Raw genomic sequence first — 21234 nt, 5'->3', positions numbered from 1 at the left:
ATTTTTAAGCATTGTAAATGGCATTTAATCGGACTTTATAATACTAGTCCTAATGGTAACACACATATATTCACCTAAGTTGTGTCACAGGTAATATATATGTTAAAATACCTGCACTAAGTTCTAGTTCATATGGATATGCAGAAAATACACAACACACACACACTCCTTTATTTAAAACAAGGGAAAGCACCATCATTCTTGGGGAAAAAGTCCTCACCCCTTTCCTTAGCCACACATGAGGCAGAGGAGGCTCCATCCTTGAATGAATGAAAGGTCAATAAAGAATTCTCACACAGTAAGGACTGTTGATTAGTAATTAAATAATGACATCCACAAATCAAACTTGAGCTGTTTTAATTACATAATTTTACACATAAATTCCTACTTAGCCAGATTTATTTGGTTATTCTAAATGGCCAAATAAATCTACAGTACACCACAATTATTTCTCCCACACATGACCAATAGCTAAAAATGTCAAAAACCTATTGCCATACAGAACCATACTTTCTGTGTTATGGCCTGGGGGTTAGCTTCCACATGCCACATTTCTATCATGCTTTTCAATGCATTATGCAAGTCAGAAAACTTTAAAGAAACAAGTAAAAAAAGTATGAAAAACAATCATTCATGTGTTTTATTATAAAAGTGTGCTTTATTATAAGGAAAATTTAAATATAACCAACAATACTGAAAATAACGTAAATGGCATTTATACCCTTGGTCAAAGTTCTTTATTAAACAGGCGTTTGCTGTTCCATGAATAGTCAACAATTAGTTTATGCAACAAAATAGATAACTTGAAAAAGTGAGTAAGAATACAGAATGATGAACTAGGAATCTGGGGTTCTTTTGTGTTTTTTCTTGTTTAACAGACACGGCTTTTAAAATAAAATCTGAAATATAAAACAAGTCATCTTCATGTAGAGAGCTCTCTTTTCCTACAAGAAGGTTTTCCAAAAATGTTAAACAGTGTTCTAAAATGTGGCTGAAGTTATACTTTACATACTTTATTAACTTCTTATATATACATTATCCAATTAACATTCTAACCACATTTTCATATACAAATGGGACCATAAACATTCTCTAGTAAGACTACACTAGCACAGAATAATTTTACCCATGTATATATATTCATTTGAAACCTGTTTCCCAAAATGAAATCGCTCATTTAAAAGCAAACAACTGGTTGGAATTAATGTCTCTAGACAATGGGTCATGGGGCCTAGAAATCATGTAAGAGTATATTGCTTTGGTTGAATATAATTAAATTCATCTTATGTGGCAGCATACTAAGCATATCAACGAACAATGAAAATCTAATACATCTGAGTTCATTCTGCACTAATTTCAACTATGAGTCTACTTTAAAGCAATGGCAAGGCCTAATGGTGTATGTGGTATGGGGAGAAATTCATTTTGTCTTTATATAGGATTATACTCATAAAAATTTATTTCTGTCACCCTAGGGGGATGTTTTTAAGAATTAAAAAAACAAAAAACAAACTGCATTGGCTGCTGATCAATGAGATTGTGGGCTGGCAACCATCCTAAGAAAGCAAAGAAACCCAAGGGAACAGATGCCTGTCTGCAAAGGACTGTATTATGTAGGCCTAGTAAAGAACAAAGAAATCAAGTGTGGGCATGCTGATAAGGATCCCAAATTATTTTTGGTATAGGAGAGTTTTTTAAAATATAAGATCTTAGAGTAGAGAATACAAAAAAAAGTCAGATCTTAAGTTTAAATCACTTTTTAAAAAACTTTGTGACATTTAATGTCAAGATCAAATTTTTAAAGATATAGGATATAGAGAACTGTAAAATAAAAAGGAAGCAGAAATGTGCTTGATGAGTGAAAAATGCATTAATGATCTCTCATCTAAAAGACTGTTTTCCTTATTATCATAATGACTAAATTGCCTATCCATAAAACCACTGGAATATGTAGGTTACTGACATTATGCCAAAGAAGTCAAAATGTACTTTATTGCAAAAATATAAAAAGTTTTAAAATTGCATATGATGTTTTATACCACTTCACCAATAGGCCAAGGCCAGCACATAACTTATCAAGCTAGAAAACTGTAAAACAAAAATGATTAAAATTTTACTATGTATGAGTTATAAAAAAAAAAATGTGATGCCATGCTGTGTAGCATCTTTAACTGCCAAGTGCCCTCTTACATGGGGATAGTCACTAATATGATATCAGTCTGAATAAGTAAAACACATATAGCCTATGATAACATCCTTTAATTATCTTCTTAAACACAGATACTTTCTATATATTACAATCATTTTAATAAACCTTTCGGTCATAATTTTATGGAGTACAAAGTCATTTTATCAGTATGTTGATTTTTTTCTGAACTACTCTTTAGAAAGTGATGTTAAAGCCTACTGACTATTAAATCCCTACTGTTTATTGATACATTGTAAATGTAAAAAAAGGAAAAAACCTGAAATCACAGAAAATGCTTGGCATCTACACAAACACATTCTCAGTGGACTAACCACTACTGTGTAATTTTGTCACTACAGGTCTTCCTGCTCCATACTTTTGCTTCATGCAGTGGGTTCAACAATATCCATGTTTGTTCCAAACAAGGCAACTAATTGTTCTTCATAGGTGGTGATGTTCCTTTTCATAATTTCCATGCAAGGTCCCAAAAGCCTTTCAAATGCTTGCACATCCATGGCTAAGAAAAGAGAAGAATCTTTTAAAAAACATTCTTTGCAAATCTACAGAATTTCTAAGTAATTTATGATATCCATTCCATACATATCAATAATACAATGATATTTTAGGTAAATACCATAAAATACAAGAAAAAGCATAAAGATAAAAATGTTCCACTTGAAAAAGGAAGCAGCCAGGGCCACACTCTTGGGCCGCACTCTCCAGTCCCTCAGCAGTATGATGAGCAATGATAAGTTGGTGTGGTCCAAGCTGAGAAAAGAATGAAGGACTATCATGGGAAGACCTTAGAATTTTTAAAAATAAATGTGCTGTCTCCACCTTAGCAATGTGAACTTCTCAAAGGTGGCACAGGAGTGTTTTCTATTTTGTGTTCCCTTCTCAGGGTTTAAATGCCATATTGTGCAGGCCAAGTATTACCTTTTGTAATTTTTACTCCCATACTATTGTCTGTGCAACCCAAAAGTGGCAGCTGACATAATGCTTTTGTTTACTTCTGTAAGTACATGCTATAAATCACTTTGCTTGCCTATTTCCTGGATTTTAAAACTAAATTTATAATATACAGATAGAAAATATGGTCATACTCTCTCCATAAAAATACAAATTAAAACATATCTTCTTTGCCTTTCAAATTTGCAAAGGTAGAAAAGGCAATGTTTACAAGAATAGGGTGAATGGGCGTTCTGGTGCTACTAGTAGCATGTAAATTAGTACAAATAAAAGTAATCTGGCAATGTATGTAAAAAGTTAATTTTTTAAAAACCCACTCCTGAAAACCATTTCTAAGGAAAACTCCTATATACAGAAAAGCCTTCTATGCACAAAAAAATCGATCCCCACCAAAAAGTTGGAGCCAAAACTTTCCAAGTGTTTACCAGTGAGGAATAACTAATTTATCATGTATAATATTTACCTTAAAAGAATTTTAAAATTTGGTGTAATAAAACAGGAACATTCCTAAGCTAGAATGAACTTTAAAAGTTGTTTGGAAAACTGTTTCACAACTAAGCCCACACAAATAAAAAAGACAAGAAGGAACTGTAATGGTAGAAGTCACTGGGTGGCGGTGGTGTGAGGGATTCTTAGTTTTTCCTACATTGTCTGTATTTCTCAGGTTTTCTTTAATGTGAATATAATAATCTAATATTGAAAAACATTAACAGAATTTCACTCACCTCACCTTTACTCTTTCTAGTAGCTCTACTTAGGGGAGTACCTGTCAGTTTCTAATTGTATTCTCTTCCGTCCAAATGTAACACATGATTAATATTATACTATCTAAACCCTTTTAAAGAATGACTTCTTTAAGAATTCTAATGATCCTTGCAAATCTTAAAAACATTAAAGCTAAGTTTATTCTATTGAATTATGGATAAAAAGCATGGAGAGATAATTACTATGGAATCGATTTTCTTAAAATACCATCCATATTGCCACCTCCTCAACTATATTTTCTTATTAAAGTAAGTGATTTCTCAGATAGAAAATCTCAGATATAAGATATATATAGATGTCTGCAGCTGAAGACGGCATTTCTGCCAAGCTACTCTTGTAAAATAGTAATAACTCTTATAAAATAGTAATAACGGCTGAACAGCAAAGAACATTTGTGCTTTGACAAACCTGCACTTTTGTGTCCCAGTACTCTAATGAGTAAGGATTCTCACAATATCCCAGCATTCCCCTTACATCTTAATAATGGACTTTACAAAAACAGTACCTTAGCCTTCTCTTTTGAGGAACGCAGCATAGGTTGCTTATTTGAGAGATTCCATGTAAAACGTGGTACTTGGAATTCTAATGACTAATATGAGATGTTATTTCATACATACACAAAAGAGCAAACTATATCTGTATCTAAAAATTACAAAGAAAAAACGGCTTCCACAAATTAATTTTTATAAAGCAATGAATCCTAATCTTGTTACCTTTTGTGGGGACCACAAAAGTTATGAACCCAATAAAATAATCCATTCAACATAAATACATAAAACGCAGACATGAGTTCAACCAGGAGAAGCGCCCCGTCGCTGCAAACCCTACCTAAACATTTGACAGTCCCAATGGCGTGCGCAGAAGCTGCTCGAGGTTTGTTAGTTACCAGGGCAAGCTCTCCGAAGTACTGTCCTCGCGAGCATCGAGCAATTTCTACTGCATCATTCTCTTCCACTTCTGATTTACCCTGACAAGGCAATTAAAAAGATGAGCTTTTCCTCAACTTCTGAAAAATAAAATTAACCTTAAGTCTAAACATCAAAAAGTAAATCTGTTGTGTTCCTTGCTAACAGTATGTGGGTTTTGAGGACTTAGAATGCTTACCTTTCTTTTCATAGTTATTTTCACTTCTCCAGATTCTACAATGAAAAAAGAATCAGCCGAATCTCCCTATCAGAATAAATAACAAAAATAGAAGGTGAAAATGCAAATGAATTTGACAACAATCTTGTTACCTTTAATATCCCTAAAACTGATCCAATCCCAATGTACAGATATTCACCTGAAAAGTATATCCAGTGGGAACAGGCCATCTCAGTTTCTAAATTGAGAGGTTTTGATGGACAATTATATAGTAATGATTTTGTTTGTAAAATTATTTGAAATAATACATTCTTTTGTTTGTTTGTTTTCAAGACGGGGCCTTGCTCTGTCACTCAGGCTGGAGTGCAGCAGTGTAATCTTGGCTCACTATAGCCTCCACCTGCTGGATTCAAGTGACTCTCCCACCTCAGCCTCCCAAGTAACTGGGATTACATGTGTGTGCCACCATGCCTGGCTAATTTTTTTCCTTTTTAAAAAATTTTACTTTAAGTTCCAGGACACATGTGCAGAACATGCAGGTTTGTTACATAGGTATACATGTGCCATGGCGGTTTACTGTACCTATCAACCTGTCATCTAGGTTTTAAGCCCTGCATGCATTAGGTGTTTGTCCTAATGCTATCCCTCCCCTTGCCCCCGACCCTTCGACAGACCCCAGTGTGTGCTGTTCCCCTCCCTGTGTCCATGTGTTCTCATTGTTCAACTCCCAATTATAAGTGAGAACAAGTGGTGTTGGTTTTCTATTCGTGTGTTAGTTTGCTAAGAATGATGCCTGCCAGCTTCACCCACCTCCCTGCAAAGGACATGATCTCATTCTTTTTCAGAGCTGCCTAGTATTCCATGGTGTATATGTACCACACTTTCTTTATCCAGTCTACCATTGATAGGCATTTGGGTTGGTTCCATGTCTTTGCTATTGTAAATAGTGCTGCAATAAACATACATGTGCATATGTCTTTATAGCAGAATGATTTATATTCCTTTGGGTATATACCCCGTAATGGGATTTCTGGGTCAAATGGTATTTCTGCCATCAAAAAGTGAGCAAAAGTTTTGAACAGGCACTTCCCAAAATAAGACATTTTTGTGGCCAAAAAAACATATGAAAAAAAGCTCATCATCACTGATCATTAAAGAAATGCAAATCAAAACCATAATGAGATACTATACCATGCTAGTCAGAATGGCAATTATTAAAAAGTCAAACAATAGTAGATGTTGGCGAGGCTATGAAGAAACAGGAATGCTTTTGCACTGTTGGTGGGAATGCAGACTGGTCAACCATTGTGGAGGACAGTGTGGCGATTCCTCAGGGATCTAGAACCAGTATTTTTTGTTGTTGTTTTGAATTTTTATTAGAGACGGATTTCACCATGTTGGCCAGGCTAGTCTCGAACTCCTGACCTAAATGTGATCCACCTGCCTCAGCCTCCCAAAGTGTTGGGATTACAGGCGTAAGCCACTGCACCTGGCCTAGAAATAATATATTCTCTACCACTGTATTTCTGCTAAAAAACAAGAAAATGTGACAAATAACACTGGGGTAAGAATTTCACCCAAATTTCAGCCTAGATAACAGCGTACATATTTGGAAATGGCAACACTGCTGTGTATACCGCCAGCGTTCCCTTAGTTGGCAGAAATATGCCTACAGATCTTGTGCTCCTGAGGAAGTGCCAAGACGTCTACCCTGTGTCCTCCTAACATCACAAGCATTGGCATGGTGACCCAAGATAACCCATCAACTTGCAAAGAGCAGAAAGCACCCAGATGGGGCCGGAAGCAGCAGATGTGGGCCTTGACATTTTCACTACAGACAACTGAGGACCAAACTCTGACATGCTAGCCTATTGACGTTGCATTTCAAGGATTTGGAAGGACTTCTAAAAGAGAAGTGTTGCTATTTCTAACCATATACCTGCTTCTTTCTTGTTTTTGTTTCTTAATGAACTCTGCCTTGATCTCCAAAGATGCAGTCTGCATTAAACAATACAATATGGAAGATAATACAGACCCTGACTTTACTAAGCTTCTCAAAGTGATTCTGGAGAAACTTAAACTATTGCAAAATTCTTTAATACAAATTCAAGAAATTTAGCATCTATCACAAAAATAAATGTTGAATTTAGATGTTTAGAATATTGTACAGATATGTATATTTATAAATGCTTAAAAGACAATGACTATGTAAAAGTATACTTGATAAACCCAAGTATAGCATATCTCCTTTTCCCTTATTTTTATAACAGGTTTTCATAAAAGCTTCATGTTACATTTTCAAGTGTTTTGAATCATAATAGATCTATTAACTGCTGAGTAATTTTTTAACTATTTTTAAAGCATGCCCTAACTGTATGTAAAACTGGTGAAAACTGAATACAGTCTGTGAATTATGCCAATGTCATTTTCCTAGTTTTGATATTGTTATTAATAGTGATGCAAGATGTATAGGAGAAACTGGGTGAAGAGTACACAGGACCTCTCAGAACTATTTTTGCAACTTCCTGTGAATCTATAATTATTTCAAAATAAAACCTTTAAAAAGTCATTTAAAAGGTGCTCTGTTTTGTTATTTACCAATTTATATAGAAGAACTTTAACTGTATATGACTACACTTCTTCCCAATCCCTGACTCCTCTAATACACACACACACACACACACACACACACACACACACACACACACAGCAGTGGGAAAGGAGGGTTGATTGACAGATTTACTTATTTATTTGCCTTCTAAAACAATGATCTTTTTCTGAAGCTCAAAGACCTTGAATGTTGTTTCCCAGATAAAGGAAGAGACTGTATTTCAGATAAAGGGCACAAAACAGTGTGAGGCTATGATACAAAAATTACAGAATCTATTAAAAATCCATTTTAATCATCTGCTCAATGCTTCCAAAATATAACTAGGAAACAAAGTGCTATCATCTGCATACTTTACCTGTTACCTTCAACTGTCTTCACAAATTCTACTTTTGGTAGCCCTACTCTAATCCAGGTATCTAATATCGGTTCCAGCTGGGATCTTAGAAAAGTATTAGGGTTAAATAACATGTTGACCCACATGTAGTGCTTGGAAGCCAATACAGTATATGGTGTAGTATGTTCCCTTCTTGGTGAATTTTATTAACGGGCATCCTCAGGATGTTTCATCATAAAACTCATCATGCAAAACTCTATAGAGTTTTCCAGTGTACTTTTGGGGTCCTCATAATATAATGGAACATTCACCTGTTTTCCCCTCTTATAAATGACTACAATGATGCAGAAAACCATTTGATGGTTTAATACATACTCATTAGGAGTTAATTATATAAACAAAAATATTCAATAGCATAACTATAAATTAAACCATTTTTAACAGGTCATTTGGTAGAAGTAATATTTATTTAACCCATCACTGCATACTAATTTTAGAAACATGAAAAGTTTATCAAGATTTACAACCGTACAAACCTTTTGGAATACAACCCTAAACTGAATTACATTTCAAAATATCATACCTGAGCAATGATTTGTTCTCCATCGTTGTATACTTTGGTGCCTATCACATCTACTACTTTCAGGCGTTCAGAAACCTACAAAGAAGAGAGACAATATTAAATAGAAACAAATTAACTGGGTAAGCTTAGCTATTTTAGAAGTTAAAAACTGGTAGCCTGGCTGGGCGCAGTGGCTCACGCCTGTAATCCCAGCACTTTGGGAGGCCGAGGTGGGTGGGTCACCTGAGGTTGGGAGTTCAAGACCAGCCTGACCAACATGGAGAAACCCCATCTCTACTAAAAATACAAAAAGCAAAAACAAAACAAAAAAAAACAACTGGTAGCCCATAGGCCAAATAAATCGAGCAGTGTATAGCCTGTATATATGTTTGTTATATTAATTAACAGCCAGCATTTAAAAAAATATTTTTCATAAAAACTGAATCTCCAGCTTCTCTTGAAAAATCAGCATCACATAGCGCATATTTCCACATGATAACAATACAACTATGGTGGAACAGCAGCTGTTTCTTTAATGAAATACATGTTCTCCAATCTGCCAAAGTCCTTTCCTGGCTTGGTCTTCTCTGTGTTACCTGCCTAGCTCTGAAAGCACTGGATTTCCAATACCTGACCTAATTTTATTTAAAGAAATATGCTGCTGGAAAAGATCAGCTGCCTACCATGCACAGTGATGTGCACAAAATTTCTACCAGGGTTAAGCTCATAATCCAACAAAGACATTAGAAAAGAGAAGCACCGCTATTTTGACACTTGCCATTTTATAAGATGTTGTGGGTACATATATATGCCCATCTTTAATTACCCTCAAAATATTTAAAATATGACAGTGAAATAGAAAAACATTTAATTTAATGATGAAGTGTGAAAAATAAATCTCTATCTTCAAAGATTAAAATCCTAAGAGCTGGTCTCATTGAGAAGACATTTAGGCTAAGAAATGAAGAAGCCCTGTGGCTGTGTAGGAAGACATTCCAGACAGACAGCAAGTGTGAAGACCCTGAGGTGGGTGTGGGACAGGTGTGTTTGAGGAGTCGAAAGAAGCTGATATGTCCACAGTGAAATGATGAGTGCGGAGAAATAAGAAATGAGGTTGGGGAAAATGGGTGGGGGAATGGGGCAGATTGTGCAGAGCCTTAGAGGCTATGTGAGGAGGGTCTTAAACAGAGCAATGCCACAACCAGGGCTTTTTGTTTTTTGGGGTGCGGGCGGTATGAGACAAGTCTCGCACTGTCATCGAGGCTGGTGTGATCTCTGCTTGCTACAACCTTCACCTCCCAGGTTGAATTGATTCTCCTGCCTCAGCCACCTGAGTGGCTAGGATTATAGGTACCCGCCACCACACCCAGCTAATTTTTTGTATTTTTAGTAGAGGTGGGTTTTTGCCATGTTGGTCAGGCTGGTCTTGAACTCCTGACCTCAGGCGATCTACCCACCTCAGCCTCCCGAGGTGGTGGGATTACAGGCATGAGCCACTTTCAAATAACAAAACAAATGCAATCACAAATAGCAGAAGGAACACTTGAGTTGTAAAAACTAGCACTACCATTTAATCTTTTCAAATAAAAACACAGATAGTTTTTTTTTATTCAAAGCAACTTTTCTATAGAAATAAATATTCCTAGAAAAACAGACACTTAAAGCAAAATTTAAAAAAAAGCATTAAAATATACTTACCTCCAAAGATTTAAGGAATGGCAGTGACTCAATAAAGCTTTCATACATTTTTCTCTTTTTGGCATTGTTTTTCACAATTATTCTCCTGAAGGTTACCCTGTCCTACAGGCAGAATATCAAATAAAAGACATTTAAAAGGTAAATTTTATGTGGGAAAAAGTACATATAGTTTCATTTTATTCCCAAAAGAAACAATGATGGAAGATTCTGAAATAGATTAACATCGTTATACTTTCAACGCAACTCATTTCATATTTTTATTCCTCAAGCACGAAATATAATACAGAACCATATAAAATAGTTTTTTTTTTTTTTTTTTAAAGGAAGCATCTGTTTTACTTTTATATACAACAAAAATCTGACCAACATGTTGGACTATGCCCACAAGGAGGCGCTGTCACAGCATGTTAAAAATATATACATACTAGCACTGTGCTCTTTTACTCTGTGTTACATACACTATGTTCTTTTTCATATCCACATTATGTCAAAATTTTCTTTTTGAAAATGTGGATGTATACCCAAATAAATCATAATGCTTAAAGTGCTGGGTACTCCATTTACCCTGATGTGATCATTATGCATTGTATGCTGTTATCAAAATAGCTTGTGTACCCTCCTATAAATACATACACATATTATGTACCCATGAAAAAAAAATTTTTTTTAATGTGAAGTCACAGAGAAACCACAACTTCATTTTCGAGTAAGATCTAATTTCGAATAAGATCTAATTCCAGTGATTCCCATGTTCACAGTCTAAAATGTTCCTATTTATGTTTATACTACATGCCCTCAAAGATGCAGAACTCAGTTGAGGAACTAGTAAAAATTTTAAGGATACAGCTCAAAAAATTATTTCCCTAAAAATTTTATTCTGAATAATTTATCATAAAACAATATTTTAATTCCTTAATAAAAGTCTCAATAATTATGTTAGGTTGGCATTCATTAATAAACAATTATACCATTTTAATAAAGTAAAAATTGGGATATATCATTTAATTAATAAATTACTATACCAACATTTTAATATATTTTTTACTTTAATTTTTGTGAGTACATAGTAGGTATATATATTTATGAGGTACATGAGATGTTTTGATACAGGCATGCAATGTGAACTAAGTACACATAGAGAATGGGGTATCCATCCCCTTAATCATCTATCCTTTGAGTTATAAACAATACAATTACATTTATTTTAAAACATACAATTTTATTATTGACTATAGTCACCCTATTGTGCTACCAAACACTAGGTCTTATTCATTCTTTCTTATGTCAACATATTAAGACTGAATCTAATGAACTAGTGCGATGGAGAAAAACGCCAACATAGATGAAAATCTCTAGGTGTGATGGACTGAAACTGAATGTTTCTTTCACTCTAAAATCCCTCTGTTGAAATCCTAATCGTCCAAGACAGTTTTAGGTGGTGGAGCCTTTGGGAGATGGTTAGGTCATGGTGGTGGAGCCTTCATGAATGGGATTAATGTCCTTATAAAAGAAATCCCAGTAAGCTTCCTCGCCCCTTCCACCACGGAAGAACAGAAGCAGAAGACACTATCTGTTAAACGGAAAAGAAGCCCTCTCCATACACCAAATCTTCTGGTGCCTTGATCTTGGACTTCCCGGTGTCCAGACCATGAAAAATAAATGTTTGTTGCTTAAGCCACCTGTTCTATAAGAGTTTGTCCAAAAGGACTAAGCAGCCCAAAAGGACTAAGACACCAGGAAATTAAACATCTTGTTTCCCAATTTGGTATTGATATTAGCTGTAATTTTGACTTGTTTTACTCCTAATACTTTTTTTTAAAGAAATTTTACAAGATAATTAACACAAATATTGAACTTATTTCCAAGCCTGGCTCTGCATCAGAATCAGCTATAGTATTAAAAAAGACTTCTAAGACACCAGACTTTAAGGACTCAAGATCTCTGAATATAGGGCTCAATAATCTGTATTTCATAAAAGCTCCTGAAGTGATTCTGATATATAATCAGGTTTGGAAATCAGGTATAACATCATTTTACGGACAGAGTTTACTGCAAAACAGGTAAGACTCAAAGTAGCTTGATGGTTTAGAAAATAACCATAATCAGTTATAGCTCTCAGAAAGAATTTTCCATTAGTAACCTATCTCTTCACACCCACTGTGACATATAAAGTCCAGCACTTCAAACACTTTCATCCTGAAGCCATTTCGACCATCACCTTTCTAAATCATCAGTACAGTCAGGAAGATCATGTAAGCCCTAAGGCTAACGGTAACCAAATACTATTTACAGAGTGAGGCTACTCTGCAATGGACTTTTCTCTTGGGCTTTGCTTATCTTTACACCTGCATTAATATGGCAGAGCTCCAGTCTGTTAATCTTAAAAGAAAAACTTCTTTTCTACTTGACTCTCCCTGAGAAGGAGTTATAGTTAAGCAAGTTACCCTTAAAAAGCAGGTTTGAAATACTAAATAATTATGTTAATTATTCTAAAATTTTTAGAAAGCTATGTCAATATGACTATCGCAAACTGTCCACTTTTATAAAATATAATAACATGTGTAGACTACTAAAAATCTCTGAAAATGCTTAATCCTTCTTGGGAACTTATGTATTACATGCACTAGGAAATTCTGTGTCTTTTATACCCAGTTAAGGTTTCTACAAGTGCTAAAAATTATCAATATTCAAAGAGGCCAACCTACGAAATAGTTGATCTTATTCTGAAGACGTGCAAGGAGGCATGTTCCTCACTGTGTGACAATCTGACAGTCTGAACCTGAATGGCAACTCCATTGGAATGACTACATTTAAAAAGTAAACTTCCTTTGTGAGACAAGTCATGGCAGATGCTATATTTATCCCACCATTCTATTGACAGAGAAACAAACACTTCTGTGGGTCAAGGTGTGCTTTGGTTTCGAGTTTTTCTTTGCTGGCTTTGAATATTCAAATCATTGACAGTTCTTTTAAAACACTTCAGATGATAAGTTAGTTTCCTTCTACCTGAAACAATTCAGTTTTTCTTCTAAACCTTAAAAAAGTGACTCATCACATTTTTAAATAAGTATATAATAACTGGTTCTAATTAAAAGAAATGTAAAATGTCTTGTCTCTTTGATCAAGAGATATTTTTATCAGCTGAATCAACTTCAGAGACAAATGCTGAACTGTGACTAAATAATGTGTGACTTCTGTAATGCTACATACAGTAGGCCTTGGAAATGAGGCTAACAAACTTCATATTTACTTCAACTACTCTTTCCACAAAAGGATATGAGAGAAATAACCCAATAAATCCTTGTCCAAACTAGTGGGTGGGCTATTTTCAACAATTTTAAAAGAAAATACATATATTATAAACATTTCCCTAACTTGAGGCTGTTTGAAGTTTGGCCTGACATCAGGCAGTACTGCCATCTCCTGGGAGCTGATGAAAAATGCAAAAATCACGGGCCTCACCCCAGAACCACAGAATCAGAATGTGCATTTTAACTGCATTCCCAGGTGATTTGTAAGCACACTAAAGTTTGAGAATCACTACCTTAAATACAATCTTCCAGGATCAGCTTTAGTAGTGCCTAACAATTGCATCCTATCATATGTGAAAATAATCTCTCCCTACCCTCTCCCCTTGCCCAAATACATCTTCAAACCAGCTTTTAGGTCTTACAAGAATACCACATTAAGAAATATATTTAAAAATACTAATGCGCAGGTCCCAGTGCTGAAGATTCTGATAAATTTGCCTGTGGTGGGGTATAGGCAAGGGGACTTTTTAAAAAATACCTCATTCTGATGTGGGGCCACATGAGAACGTCCACCAAGCATGTTTTCTCTACACATCTGCTTTTAAATGCAGAGCTGTTACCCATCAATTTATAGCACCAAGAGCATCCTTTTATATTGGTTTCTCAAACTCCGAATTTCTGATGCAGTAGGTCAGAATCAGTGCGTGGGGCCCCAGAATGGCATTTCTAACAAGTTCCCAGGTGATACAGATGTCAATGTTCAGGGGACCACACTCTGGGAGCCACCAATTTATGAGATGAAAATACCTACCTCAGAAAGCCATCTGAGAAAAAGCACTGAAGGCTGTGTTTGTATGGCTGGTTATTTTCTAAGAGTGGGTAAGACAGAAGCATTCTGCATCTGAGTGTCTTTCCAGAGCCACCAGGTCCCAAGCTCCGGGCTGGACTGGAGGAGTGGGGGCAATAACCTGAGGCTCTGACTTAGTGCAGACTTCGTGCCAGTTCAGCAGTCAGTGGCTGCTTAATAAATTACCTGATGACTGATGATCTTTAAATTAAAATACCACATGTGGCAATTTGTAACAACTGTCAGAGCATTTGCTACAAATCATAACATTCAGGATAAACAAACATTTTACTCACCAAACCCCACAGAGCACCAGGAGAGGTAGCAGTGATAGTAGCTGCTCTGGGTGTATTGTACATTAAGGCCAGTTCGCCGAAACTCCCACGATTATCATAGTTACCAACACATCTTCCAACACCATCACATTTCACATAAATGTCAAATGTGCCTCTGTTGGACATATGTAGATTAGAGGTGAATTCAAGTAAAAAAGATAATTAAAATAAAACATTATTTCAGAAAAGAGCCCTGTGAAATAAAATCTTATTTCCAGCCTGTCTGTCCCCTCCGAGACAAATAATAAAGGGGAATCAATCTGTGCCATCTGTTCCAGATCATGTGCCTGCTAGGGAAAATGGGAATAAATGATAAAAAATTATTGTAACAAAAAATAAAACTATAACTAAAGATGACAACCAAATAGTACATGCATACTAAAAACCATCTGAAGAGGCCGGGCATTATGCCTGTACACAGCACTTTGGGAGGCCAAGACAGGTGGATCACCTGAGGTTAGGAGTTTGAGACCAGCCTGACCAACATGGTGAAACTCTGTCTCTACTAAAAATACAAAAACTTAGCTGGGTGTGGTGGTGGGTGCCTGTAATTAATCCCAGCTACTCGGGAGACTGAGGCAGGAGAATCACCTGAACCCAGGAGGTGGAGGTTGTAGTGAGCCAACATCACACCATTGCACTCCAGCCTGGGCAACAACAGTGAAACCCCATCACCAAAAAAAAAAAAAAAAAAAATCATCTGAAGAGCCTGGGCGTGGTGGCTTACACCTGTAATCCCAGCAATTTGGAAGTTCAAGGTGGAGGTGGAAGGATCACTTGAGCCCAGGAGTCCAAGACCAGCCTGGGCAACATAGCAAGATCTCAGCTCTATAAAAAAATTAAACTTAAAAAAAAAGAAAGAAAATCATCTGAAGAAACATTTATCAAACCACTGACTGTAGTTAACTAAGAGCATAAGAATAGTGAGGGATGCTAGGTACATTTGCTATCTAATTTAAGAGTTCCTGTTTGTAACATGAACATATATTACTTTTGTAACCTTGAACTTTTACCAAAGTTAAGAAATAAGAACTCAGCTCTGGCTGCTCTGCTGTTAGATTTTAGGACTCATCTACTGCATAAGGCACACTGTTCTATGATGAGGTAAAGTACAACTTAAATTTCCTGAAAGTAGATTTGCAACATAAACGCAAGCATTCTTGTTTAAATAATTTCTCTCTGGAGTTTTTTAAGACAAATATAATGATACGCAATTCTTGGAAGGATGCGCAAACGACTTACTATACTGACTAGAAAGTAGGAAGACTTACTTTTCACCTTATGTCCCTGTGAAATATTTGAATTTTATTTATTTATTTATGAGCTGGAGTTTCACTCTTGTTGCCAGGCTGGAGTGCAATGGGGCGATGTTAGCTCACTGCAACCTTGGCTTCCCTGCTTCGACCGATTCTCCTGCCTCAGCCTCCCAAGTAGCTGGGATAACAGGGGCTGGCCACCACACCTGGCTACTTTTTCTTGTTTTTAGTAGAGATGGGGTTTCACTACATTGGCCAGGCTGGTCTTGAACTCCTGACCTCAGGTGATCCACCTGCCTCAGCCTCCCAAAGTGCTGGGATTATAGGCATGAGCCACCATGCCTGACCAATTTTGAATTTTTCAAACCATGGGCATGTTTTACATAGTTTATAAAAGAAAGAACATTTTAAGAAAGAAATACCAGCCAGGCGCAGTGGCTTATGCCTGTAATCCCAGCACTTTGGGAGGCCGAGGCAGGCAGATCACCAGGTCAGGAGATCAAGACCATCCTGGCTAACATGGTGAAACCCTGTCTCTACTAAAAATACAAAAAATTAGCCAGGCATGGTGGCACATGCCTGTAGTACCAGCTACTTGGGAGGCTGAGGCAGGAGAACCACTTGATCCTCGGAAACAGAGGTTGCAGTGAGTGAGATCGCACACTGCACTTTTCAGCCTGTATGACAGAGCGAGAGTCCGTCTCAAAAAAGAAAGCAAGAGATACTGATTGAGGTCCACTGTGAATTAACATTTTAGATGCTATATTATACTGCTGTTCTCATTGTAATAGGAATCTAGTATATACTAATACTATTACATACTATCTCTCAATTAGAATTTAGCAAATGAAGATGCCCACATTAAATGACTGACGTTTACAGATTAGACTAACCAAAAAGTCATCAGTTTCTCTATAAACTATACCTCTTTTCATGATGTACTGTGGTTTCACTGCATGTATTCACAACAGGATTACAGTGCCTATTATTTAGTAATAAGAGTAGAGGCAATAACAACTATCCTTTATTAACTTGTCAGCTGCCATAATAGCGGTTGAGATTTGACACAAAAGGTTCTTTAAATTTTAGTAGTAAGGTTGGGCAAAACTTACCTATCAATTACATAAAAGTTGTCACCATCGTCACCTTGATCAATTACATGCTCCCCATCTTTGACCAATTTTTCAAACATGGCATCTAATACTTGAGACATCTGCTCCTATTTTTTAAAAAGATGAGATATACTCTTTATGTTTATCTAGAACATGTTTTCTTAAGTAACCATAATTATATTTCTGTGAACAAGTCCAAAGAAATGGAACTATTATAACTACCATTAAATATTATCAGGAAAATACATAGTACAGTCTTTCTTACCACATACAAATAAGATGATTATATACTCTCATATTTAATATTTGAATGAAAGAAATTATAGTCTATTTCAGAATATTTGCAACTATCACCATTTTAAAATGAAAATTTAACCACCATATGCCTTGTGAAATATAATCTTAGCAACTAAAAAGGATTAGGTTAGTAAGGAATTATTTCAAATTTCTCTTAAAGATATCATTTTTTAAAGCTTCCATTTATTACATCACTAGAATATTTGTACAGATAACCTAAACACTTGGTGAATTTAGATCCTGATTCCAATCTTCTTTTGGTTTAGCACCAAAATCAAAACAGAAAAACAACAAAGCAAAACCAAAAATGGCTGTGGCAAATATTCTGTCACTATTCACTGTCATTAAGGTTGGGCTCAAGCTGTAACCACTGAGCTCACTAGGGCAGATTTGTCAGAAACATCAAAAATACTATTCAACAACTAAGTAAACTATGTAAAATTTTTATTCTGCCAAAGTGTGACTGACAAGAATAAACTAAGAGATGAAAGAAATCTTTCACCAAAACAAATATAGAAATAATTCAAAGAACTCTGAAAAGACAGAATAAGTGGATATGAGGAAATAATACAGTACAAGAGAAAAGTCAAAAGACTTAGAGGGTTTTCTGTTCTGCTACTTTATTAGCTCTGAGCCCTTGGTAAGCTACTCCTTATGGGTATAAAAAAGGTATAATGCTAACTGCCTATGCCAAAATCAATTACTACTATAAATAAATTAAGGAATTGAAGATAGATTCAAAGGGAAAAAATGCAAGTGGAAAACACAGGTTGAAGAAACAAGATATTCTGGATGAAGAGGATAACAGATCACATGTGATTCTCTTCCTTTTGAGACCCCATAAAGAATGTTACAAGGAATATGAAGATAAGAATCTACAATAGTATAGAGTACAGGAAGGGACAACTGATGGATAAGTTTCAGGGTGAAGGTAATTTACACATGGCAAAGAGAGTTCCCCCAGGTAATGCAGGCGAGACTGCAGTGTGGAGGGGCCAACGTGCCTTGCCGAGCACTGGGAGGTTCCAAAGTGGGTAACACCTGTTTCTGCCAGCGTGGGACTGAGACACAAAGCTAAAAACAAGTGGACTGATTTAAAGTCTTAGAGAGATTAGTTGACACTTTCCTTCAAAATCCCTCTCCACTGATACAGAATCCCTAGCAGCCAAATGTGGACTCCCAACTCTTCCCAGACAAAAGATCAGAGAGAAAACTAAACAAATTAGAACTAGAACAGATACTGTGAGCACTAGTGCCCTAGAACAAAAACCTTCACTTGGTAGGACTTAGGGGTTCCCCAATGTAACAGCTGGCTCCCTGTCAGCTCAAGCTAAACAGTACATTGGTTGACAGGCCTGCCCTACTTACTCAGAGCTCTAAATCAGCTTTATGTTGCTCCCCTGGCAGCCTACAAGACTAAGATAAACAGCAAAATGACAACACATGAGACAGATATTTCAGGAACTGTAGAGAGCTTTTGCAGAGACATTTAAGATGGTATTATATCCATGAGACCAAAAAAAAAAAAAAAAAGGATATTTAGGAAAAGAGCAAATCAGAGAAAAATTGGTAGCTTGGAAATTAAAAATATGATTATTTTTTTTTCTTTAAAATAGATTTTTTGGCAGGGCACAGTGGCTCACGGCCATAATCTCACCACTTTGGGAGGTCAAGGTAGGCAGACTGCTTCAGCCCAGGAGTTTGAGACCAGCCTAGGCCACATGGCCAAATCCTGTCTCTACAAAAAATACAAAAATAAGCTGGGCATGGTGGCATACACCTGTAGTCTCAGCTACTCGGGGGGCCGAGGTGAGAGGATTGCTTGAGTCTGGGAGGTTGAGGCTGTAGTGAGCCGTGACTGCGCCACTGCACTCCAGCCTGGACAACACAGTGAGGCTCTGCCTCAAAAAATAAATAAATAAACAAAATAGACTTTTTCAGGGCAATTTTAAGTTTATAGGAACATTAAGTAGAAAGTACAGATATACTCCACATAGCCTCTGCCCCTACACATGGCACAGCCTCCCCCATGATAAACATCCTCCACCACAGATGAATCTACACTGACATCATTATCATTCAAAGTCCACAATTTCTATTAGTATTTGCTCTTGGTGTTGTATATTCTATGAGTTTGACAAATATATAAAGACATGTATCCACTATTACAATTTTTTTAAAAGGTAAATAAAAGAGTAAGAAGATAAACTAAAACCAAACACCTTAAAAAAAAAAAAAAGTCAGTAAAGAGATGAAAAGGAGTGCCAGAGACAGTAACAAAGAAAAACAAAAAGGAAGAAATAAATACAGGATGAATTTTCTAGAACCCAAGGACACAGGTTTTCAAGTGCCCAGCACAATCAATGACCATAAACCCCTATACTAACATGACATGATGAAGTTTTAGAGCACTAAAGATAAAAGATCTGCAAAGCCTCTGGAGAAGAGAAAACGGCATTCTTAAAAATATGAAAAGTTGCTCGACTTCTCTCAAAATGAAGAGAAATGCAAATTAAAATTGAAATGAAATGAGATGCCACTTTTCACTTGCCAGATTCAAAAAGATACAAATGTTAGACTCTCACACCATGCTGGAGACTGTGTGGGAAAGAGACATTCTCACACAGACTTCTGGTGAGAAGGTGAAATGGAACAAACTCTAAAAAAGCAATTTGTCAACATTTAATAAAATTTCAGATATGCATAATATTCCACCTCTCACAATTCCTTTTCTAGGAAGTTATTATATAGATATTTATAAAATGCATCAGCATTTTTCTTTGCATCACAATAGCACAAGACTGGAAACAAACTAATATTTTATCAACAGGGCACTGGATAAGTAAGTTGTTGTATATCCATTCACCAAAAAGCTCTGCTGTAAAAAAGAACGTAGGAATTTTCAGACATCTGTCTTCAAAGGAGTCACTGGCAGTGAGAGAACACTTGAAGGGTAATCAAGAAATCTGAAAACCTCCCATGGGGGAATTCCAGGAAACAGGGCATTTCGGTGACAGAAAAGAAGTCCAATATGAGAACATACCAGCTATCTTCTATTCACACCATGACATCAGTAGCTCTAGAGGCCATCAGTAGTTCTACTAGGCCACGACATCTAACAGTTCTAGAACTAGTAGTTCTAGTTCTGGGACTGTTGGGTAGAAGTTTCATGGAGGTTAGCACAATTAGCACAATATAAAGACCTGCCTAGGAATGAGAGCTGTCTGGCAGTGACAAGGGCTGCCTTGCAAAGAATTCTGTCTTTTCCAAAAGGTTAAATAGTTGGAATCATGTAGTACATAGCCTTTCCATGTTGGCTTCTTTCACTTAGTACTATGCATTTAAGGTTCTTCCATGCCTTTTCATAACTAGATCACTCATTTTGTCCACTGTCTAGATGTACCATAGTTTATTTATCCATTCACATACTGAACAACATCTTGGTTGCTTCCAAGTTTTGGCAATTTTGAATAAAGCTGCTACAAATATCTGTGTACAGGTTTCTGTGTGGACCTAAGTTTTCAACTCCTTTGGGTAAATACCAAGGAGCATGACTGCTGGAGAGTATAGTATAAGAGTATGTTTAGTTGTAAGAGACACCACCAAACAATCTTCTAAAGTGGCTGTACCATTTTACATTCTCACCACCAATGAGTTCTTGTACCATCCATCTTCACCAGCATTTGGTGTTGTCAGTATTCTGAATGTTGACCATTCTAATAGATGTGTAGTAGTACCTCACTGTTGTTTTATGTTGCATTTCCCTGATGACATGTGATGTGGAACATCTTTTCACGTGCTTATGTACCATTTGTATATCTTCTTCAGTGAGGTGTCTATCAACATCTTTTGTCCATTTTTTAATCTGATTGTTCACTTTTGTTGAGTTCTTTGTATATTTTGGATAACAGTCCTTTATCAGCTGT

At 36.2% G+C, this 21234-nt stretch overlaps 1 protein-coding gene across 1 annotated transcript in view; it reads right to left on the bottom strand.

The window, feature by feature from the left end:
* Positions 1–630: 630 nt before the first annotated feature.
* PRKAR2B (protein kinase cAMP-dependent type II regulatory subunit beta) overlaps positions 631–21234 on the bottom strand; it is a 103585-nt gene continuing 82981 nt past the window's right edge. Inside the window, exons 5-11 of the mRNA XM_017546927.2 lie at positions 17012–17118; positions 14605–14758; positions 10211–10312; positions 8534–8608; positions 5027–5092; positions 4751–4889; positions 631–2705 (exon numbers count right to left, since the gene is read on the bottom strand). Of these exons, the coding sequence (XP_017402416.1) occupies positions 2572–2705; positions 4751–4889; positions 5027–5092; positions 8534–8608; positions 10211–10312; positions 14605–14758; positions 17012–17118 (777 nt within the window). The 3' untranslated portion in view covers positions 631–2571. The remainder of the gene's footprint in view (positions 2706–4750; positions 4890–5026; positions 5093–8533; positions 8609–10210; positions 10313–14604; positions 14759–17011; positions 17119–21234) is intronic.

Source organism: Cebus imitator, unplaced genomic scaffold (assembly GCF_001604975.1).
Source record: "Cebus imitator isolate Cc_AM_T3 unplaced genomic scaffold, Cebus_imitator-1.0 Scaffold192, whole genome shotgun sequence".
In the NCBI taxonomy this organism is placed as follows: Eukaryota; Metazoa; Chordata; class Mammalia; order Primates; family Cebidae; genus Cebus; species Cebus imitator.
Note: the sequence above shows the minus strand (reverse complement) of the source record. Positions and strands in the feature narration are given on the sequence as shown.